Below are 7667 nucleotides of genomic sequence, written 5' to 3' on the forward strand. Positions count from 1 at the left end.
AGATTAACAAAAATAATCGAACATGCACATGTATTGTAAGTTCTGTTAAAGAGGGGTGGAGGTGGGGTCACATTTTAGCATTTAAAAATTTACTTGAAAGTAACGCAATAGTTACTTTCTTAAGTAACTAGTTACTTTTATAATTTGTAACTGAGTAACTAATTTAGTTACTTTTGGGAAGAAGTAACTAGTAACTGTAACTGATTACTTTTTAAAAGTAACTTGCCCAACACTGCTCATTGGAAAGGTAAAGGGAAGTTTTTAGTAAGCCCCTAGACCAGCCTAAGAGTAATACTGTACATGTGGTAGAGTGTATTTATAATTTATACAACATATCCATCCCCCCCAGCTTTAATATTTATATCAAATCAAAATTCAAGAAATGAGCAGTTCTCTTGAGATAGCTTGTTCTAACACAGATAATGGATAATTAGACAATAATACATTACAGAACTGGTCACTATGAAATCTAAAGCAATACCAGTAACTAACACTAGTGATTCTAAAAAGTTTGGTTGTTGCACCCCACCATTTATGTAAATACTATTTTAGTTTGATGAGCAAAATAAAGAAAAAAAAAACATCTAACTGTAAACGTGGTAATTGACACTGGTGGAAACCTTTGGAACTGCTTTTACGTATTCGTGCAGCACCTGTCAAAAAGATCAAACCACATGGTCTGACAGAGAGACAAGTTATAGTTCAGAGGCTAGAGGCAGTGGGATTGTAGTTAATTGTCAGTTAATATTGTGTAAAATCAGTTATCAAAATGTTTTTGTTTGTTTTTTTTAGAGAAAGCAAGTCCCAAGAAGAGGAGGAAAGTCTTCTGCCAAATAACCCAGCACCTGCTGGAGAACCACGAGATGTGGAAGAAGGTGATCGCAGAGGAGGCCCCGAAACAGGGCCAAGGAGCAGAGTCTGTCCATTTAAACAATGTAGCTGAGCCAATCCTGGCTATTCACGAGGAGGAAGAGGAGCCAGGCAGCAGAGAGGAGCTAGTAGAAGGAGAGGATGCAGAGGAGGGAGTGGAGGAACCAGAGTGGCCTGTGTCTCCGCAGGAAGACTCTAAACCTCTGGAGGAACTAGCGGAGGGGGACCCACAGTGAAACAGCTAATGGAAAATACGGAGTTGGTCAGGGCAAGGATGTGAAGAAGTATTCCTTGTTATCTTATCCTATCAACTGACTCCTGTTTTTTCCAGCACATCACTTAGACACAACACTGTAGATGTTTGGGAAATGTGTGCCTATACAAAAAAAGTGGGAAAATTTGTGCTTTACACATTTGATCTGAATATCTGGTTTCACCAAACATTTAAAGGAGGTTTCCATATTGCAATACAGGATTATTTGTGTACTTTGGGATACAGACTCTTTTGCTACTGTCAAGAGAAGAGGAAGACTGATTGCACAGACCTCAACCCAATGTGGTAACACAGGACTGCAGAAATTTGCTGCCAATTTATACATAATTATTTTCTGAATGCAATATATAGACATCACAGTTACTTGTACTTGTGTTTCAATTTTAGCAAGAGTTTTTAGGTCTCACATGGGCCATAATATGTTTTTTAAAATATATATATATGGATTATAAAGGGAGTCAATCAAATGAGGAACATTGGCGTATCTGTCCTCCTTTCAACGTCTGCCAAAAGTACCCATAGGATTTAGCATACAAAATCAAATAATTATAAATGTTATGTTTTACATTTGTTGCCAAATTAAGTACTTTATACCATTAAGTGTAGCCATATTAGTTTAAGGAAGGAGACCTTAGGCTCCTTATGCTGTGTGTGTGTGTGTGTGTGTGTGTGTGTGTGTGTGTGTGTGTGTGTGTGTGTGTGTGTGTGTGTCTGCGTGTTTAAATTAGTGCACTCCAATGCACAATTCTTCTGCAGAGGACATAGATATATTCAGCAGAATACCTGTTATTTGTGCTATCTCTGGTCTCCAGTCCCAAGTTAAATATAGTGGTCAAATAAAGGCTTCATTCACTGTCCTAAATGTTGTCGACCAGAGGACTGCACTTACAAAGCAGCAGTGGATTGTTTGAAATGGATCTATTCCAAATGCAAGACAAAAAAGGGAATACCAGTACACGGAACAGACACTACCGAAGTGTAAGGAAAATATAAGGGGAAAAGAAAAGGTAACCATGCGTTCATAAAACATTATAAAGAAACAGAAAGCATAATATCTCAAAATCCCCCAGATAAATAAATGTATAATCCTATGAAGTTTTAAAAAAAAAAAAAAAGTAGCATAGGTACACTAACCAATACTTTTTCTTTTGTATTTTCTATCAGTTTATTTGACTCTCTGACTACGTATTTGGAGTCAGTGTGCTGTATTATACTCTATACTTACTGGTCCTCATTATGTAAAAACCTGCTAATGATGCTGACCTTTAACCCTCAGGAAAACCTCAACTGTTGAAATTCAAAGTAAATATCTGTATCACCTGTGAGGATGTTCATAAAAGGCTCAGAGCAAGGCAAGTTTTTGTCACACACCTCCAACTTTTCTGCCTTGACTAATATAACATATTTGCAGATAAACACAGTGAATCTGTCTGAATTCTTCTCCCGGCACCTCAGGAAGACACTCTCTCAGAGTTAAGAGCCTATGGGACTCCAGAGTGCATCAGTTGGATGTTCTTCTTCTTCTTCTGCAAGTGAAAGTCCAACCTGATAGATCACTTACTGTTATGATACACAGGGAAATGATTCTGGCAAAAGAAATCTAGTCACAGTTGATACAAGAGCGAGATATGCGATGGCTGGTTTGCAACATCAGAATGTCTGGTGACCTGTCCTTCACTCCAAATATTCTCACGACAGTGGTGGTGCAAGGTTTCTGTACTACTGTAGCTGTTTGATGCCAGTAGAAAACATTGTTCTTTATTTAATGAAATCAGGGTGCGAAATACCGGGGAGCCAGGGGGAGCTTGGTTCTTTTCATTAAGTCACGAGTTCCCCTGAAAACATGATTTGTGAAATTTGGGGGGTTTATAAAATATTGACAATATGCTAATTTTGCCATGTATTTCTAGTTTTTTGGCTCTTCATCATCGTGGTTCATGCATAACATTAGGCTCCTATTGATGTATGATTCACACATTGTTGCACTGCATTGCTTTCTTATTGCTTCACAATCACTGTGAAAATAAAATAAAAATGGTAGTGAATATGTTAGTTTTAATGCTCGTCACTCCAGACATTTAATTGTTAAAGTCAATGAATGCAAATAGAAAATAGAAACTGCTTTCCAAGAGCTTCCAACAGACATAAAAGGCATTGTCTCTAAAAACGTGACTTGTAAATGGATTTAACATAATAACATTACTGCACATAACATGATCGTAATGTAGAGGTCATTGTACTGTAAGACGTCACATGATAGCCCTTACTTTCTACTGAGAAAAAGCCACAAGGTAAACCAATAACATATTCTCTAACTTTCTGTCACACACGAGTGCAATGAGGAAATATGTAATGAATTATCAACTGCTAATCTTGTCGAGTCCTCATGACCTACATGCACATCTGAATCTCTTGTGCATCGTATCTCATCTTGTGGTGTACCACTGCTCTCTTCTATAATCTCATTTCAATAAAAACTTAACAGCACACGTCAGCCTGTAGATAGGATATAGAGCAATCACATTGATACAGGTGTAGAACATCGTGTCCTTGTTTCGTTGCAGATCTTGTGTTAACATACTCTATCACCACACAATGTTCTTAGCTGTGGTGAATAGCGCACTCCATCCATAATGGCCTGTTTACTGCTGCTCTGGCTGCTACAGTATAGATGGGGGAGGAGGAAGTACAGCAGCATTGGCCACACAAGTTGAGGATAATTGGTTGACCCCCTGTTTAGAAAGGCATTAGACAGAGAATCATTTACCCAACATCTGACCAAACTTGTTAGAAGCCACTGAATCAGAACAAGGTTTTTCTTGGCCCCTAATGACCATGTTTTCACTCACTGTATGTTGTATACAACATGCCTGCTGTATGTTGCCTGCAATTCATCCTTAAAGAGCTATAATCATCATTACAGACACAACGGATGAATTTTATTCAGCTATATAGGCAAATTATTCCATACAACACATACATCTTAACAAGTGGTGCAGAATAAAAAAAACCAACACTTTCTATTGTTCATTGGGATGATGTAACCTCCACTTCTAGTTTTCTATTTCAAGCTTCCAATTCAAATGCTCCAAAGCCCCTGCTTTGTTAATGTATAAATACCGTATACAGTGTGTGCGAGAGAGCAAGAGCGTGTGTGTGTGTCTATTTGACTATTTGAATTCTTCCATTGGCCTCTCTAATGTGACTCCTGTATTTGGCTAGGTTTTACTTTAGTAGGAGTAGAAGAGGATGCTACTTTTACTCACAAGTAGAGGTGGTGAAATGATGAAGGTGATGCAGTAGGTAGTTCTTCAGTTTTTTCTCTGATACTCAGATGAAATTGTTATTCACAGACAGTCCTATAGCATTTTTCTCTTTGATCTTCACTGGCAACAGTAGTAAAGCATTCATCACACAATGTCTATCATCTTTTAAGGTCTGCTGTGTTAGTTAGTTGGTGATATTATTATTTTTTGAGTGGACTATGTATGCATTTTTCCCCCAGTCACATCAGCCTTGAGTCAATATTTGCATTTGAGCTGATACAGTATACACCCAGTATATCAGTTTTGATGGTGTATTTTTCACATCTTAATTGGTTTTATTTGTCATGCTTATTCACACATGTAGCATAATTGTAACCATGGGAAGCTTTACAATTATGTAAAAAAAAAAAAGAGATGTATTTTTATATAGTTGACACATGATTAAATAATTGCTTTCTTCTCACTAGTACCTTGCACTTACCACATGTACTAATATTTACACAAGGAAGAATATGTCCAAATACACAGTATTTGTGAAAGTAAAATAATTACTTTTCTTGCAGGTTGTTGCTCCATTTTGTACAATATACATACGTATATGCTGTACAGTAAAGAAATTTTAAAACTACAAAAACTCTTTTAGATATACATTATTTATTTTTACCATTTTGTAATTTAGACACTATACTGTAGCTTCAATATTGCCAGACTTACTGGAAGTGCCTATATTGGTATTATGTATCATACAGTGAATATATTTGAAGATCATTAGAAGTTGTCACAAACTGAACCATGTGGATGTTGTAATGTGAATACATTGAATTACAAGACTATAATTTCTGTGGTATCCCTGTGTCTGTGTTGTGCTTACTTTTCATCTTTTGATTTATATTTTAGAATCTGCTTTATATTAAAATCTATCATTATGACTAAATATCCTAGAAGTTCTACATGCTGTGCTTCGTCAAGACCATTTTTGCACCTGAACAGAGTTTAAGTCTTGAATCTGGTTCTAGTTCTCCATTTCCTCATCATTTTAAAGTGTTATTTAAATGCAATTCTCAAATATTTGGCTATGATGAATTGGTTAGAAGCGGAAAGCGGCCAACACTCCACGAGTACCCCTCTGAGCACAGATGGAATATGTCTGTCCATTTATTAATATTCACATTTCAATAATATGTTTTGCAGTTGAAGGGAAGTATTTATAACATAAAATGTTATATGACAGTTTGAATAATTTAGATTGAAACTTAAGAAAGTACACACACATCCTTGTATGTTGTTTGATAGACAGCCAATTGTAGCAGATTTGGAGTAACATTGAGACCAATACGTGGAACGATCCCTATCAGAAAGGTAAGGATTATAGACTTATATACTGTACATAAACATGACTATTCAGTGTAAGACAACATCATATTTCTATCCATCCTAATGTAGGTAGATAGATAGATGTATAGTTTAATTGTTGAACTGTCTGCCCTAATGATGAAATATTTTTTTCTGTATTGATCTGTTTTATTTTCATCACTTCACATCATTCAAAATATATCACTGCACAGGCACTGATAAACTACTATCAAGAGTCGATACTGTCAATCATTTTTTAAAGTTTGGCCATTAAAAAGAAATTAGAATACTAGAATACTTAAGATAAAATTGACATATAAACCACTCAGTAGGTTGTAGACAGTTTCCTTGCCAGAAGCTGCTCATACATTGACCATTCTTCAAACAGATCTATCCAAATTCCTCTCTACTTTCTATTTTGTTGAAAGGTTAGAGCAATATCCATTGCTACCCACATATGCAACAACATTTTTGGCAGCCTTCACATAAAAATAATGCACTGCCAACATCCTTTTGAGGCAAAATGTTTTATTTTTTATCATGCTATTGGTGCTTGGTATACCTTGGTAAAAAATTCCTTTTGAGACCCTTTGTCTTCTCCCAACCTGTTTTTGGCAAGTAAAGACTGTAATCATTCAAGAACTTTCTGTCTCTGAGTGGTACTATTGAGTTTGCTTCAGTTCTCCAGTTGTTACAATATGCCATCAAAGGATCATCTACCGTAGGAGATTTTGCCATATCATTGGGACAGTGGTAGCTGTCACTTCGAAATATGTGGTTGTACAGTATTAGACCATTGTGGGCAAAGCTACAGATCAGAAATCATGAGTGCTTTATGGAAATATTTCCCATCTGGTTATTTCATCACAATCACAATTAATACAAATATTCCAATCTAAAATTACATGTATAGTGACAGATGATTTTATATTGCTCACTCTTAATCACAATATAAGAATTTTACCAATGCAGAGTCACTTAAAAGGTAACAACCAGTCGGCCTGCTTCTGTGGCTCCAGCTCCAATTTCACTATCCAGTACAGATGTAGATTCACCTTTATTTTAAAATACAGATTAAAAAATCCCAGTATCATGTTTATTCATCTTGTGTATACCTTTTTTGTAAACTAATTATCAGGCACAAAGTACAGTCATCCCTACATGGCTACAGCTCTAAGCCTTAATAAAATAAATCAACATAGACCTTAACCAACTCTACATCTTACTGTGGGTGCTTAATATGCTTAACAGGTTATGTTAAACTACCCATGAAGCTACATGAAGAGGTGCGGACATGTTCATAACAAGTAGGTCTGCTGTGTATAGACCATTTATCCCCATAGCAACAGAGAAACTTGAGAAATGAGGTCTGACCACCTGGTGTGTCAGTAGGCTCAACAGGGGAAGTATGACCTTATCTAACGATGCATTTTTATTAGGGGGGCGATGCATTAAAGGTGTGTTGGTAGTTGGCAGTTGAGGAAAATGTTAAACAGCAGTAGCCTAAAGTCAAAAGATGATAGAAATAGGAGTAAGCTTGCATCATCAGAACAAAACAAGGGCAGGTGCTGAGCTCAAAGTGAGCAGATGAAGAGAAAAAATCTGCTCGTACACCGAAAAGGCTCCAATGTCCACTTTTAGGGTATTTGATGCACCAGGGGAATATTTTCTTCATCAGACTCAAAGTCTAAAGATTCACATTCAGCTTCAAACTGTAATGCGCAATTTAATTTATTAACTACTCTTACTTACTTACAAGTTTAGTGAAAAGTTCAGTCAAATTAGTTTTCAGGCAGAGAACTGAACTTTATTTTGAAACATGATTCAATCTTCACTCTTTGTGAGCCTATGTTTGGTGATTTGATGACACATTGACACACAACTGTCTGCAGTTAGATGATATT

The 7667-nt window shown here is 36.4% G+C and overlaps 1 protein-coding gene across 3 annotated transcripts in view; it reads left to right on the top strand.

Moving 5' to 3' along the window:
- The window catches only part of LOC127353271 (cGMP-inhibited 3',5'-cyclic phosphodiesterase 3A-like), a 75209-nt gene extending 69952 nt beyond the window's left edge, over positions 1-5257 (top strand). For all 3 annotated transcript variants that reach the window (XM_051382385.1, XM_051382386.1, XM_051382387.1), the window contains exon 14: positions 793-5257. In XM_051382385.1, the coding sequence (XP_051238345.1) occupies positions 793-1106 (314 nt within the window). In that variant the 3' untranslated portion in view covers positions 1107-5257. The remainder of the gene's footprint in view (positions 1-792) is intronic.
- The last annotated feature ends 2410 nt before the right edge of the window (positions 5258-7667 follow it).

This window comes from Dicentrarchus labrax, unplaced genomic scaffold, assembly GCF_905237075.1.
Source record: "Dicentrarchus labrax unplaced genomic scaffold, dlabrax2021, whole genome shotgun sequence".
Classification (NCBI taxonomy): domain Eukaryota; kingdom Metazoa; phylum Chordata; class Actinopteri; family Moronidae; genus Dicentrarchus; species Dicentrarchus labrax.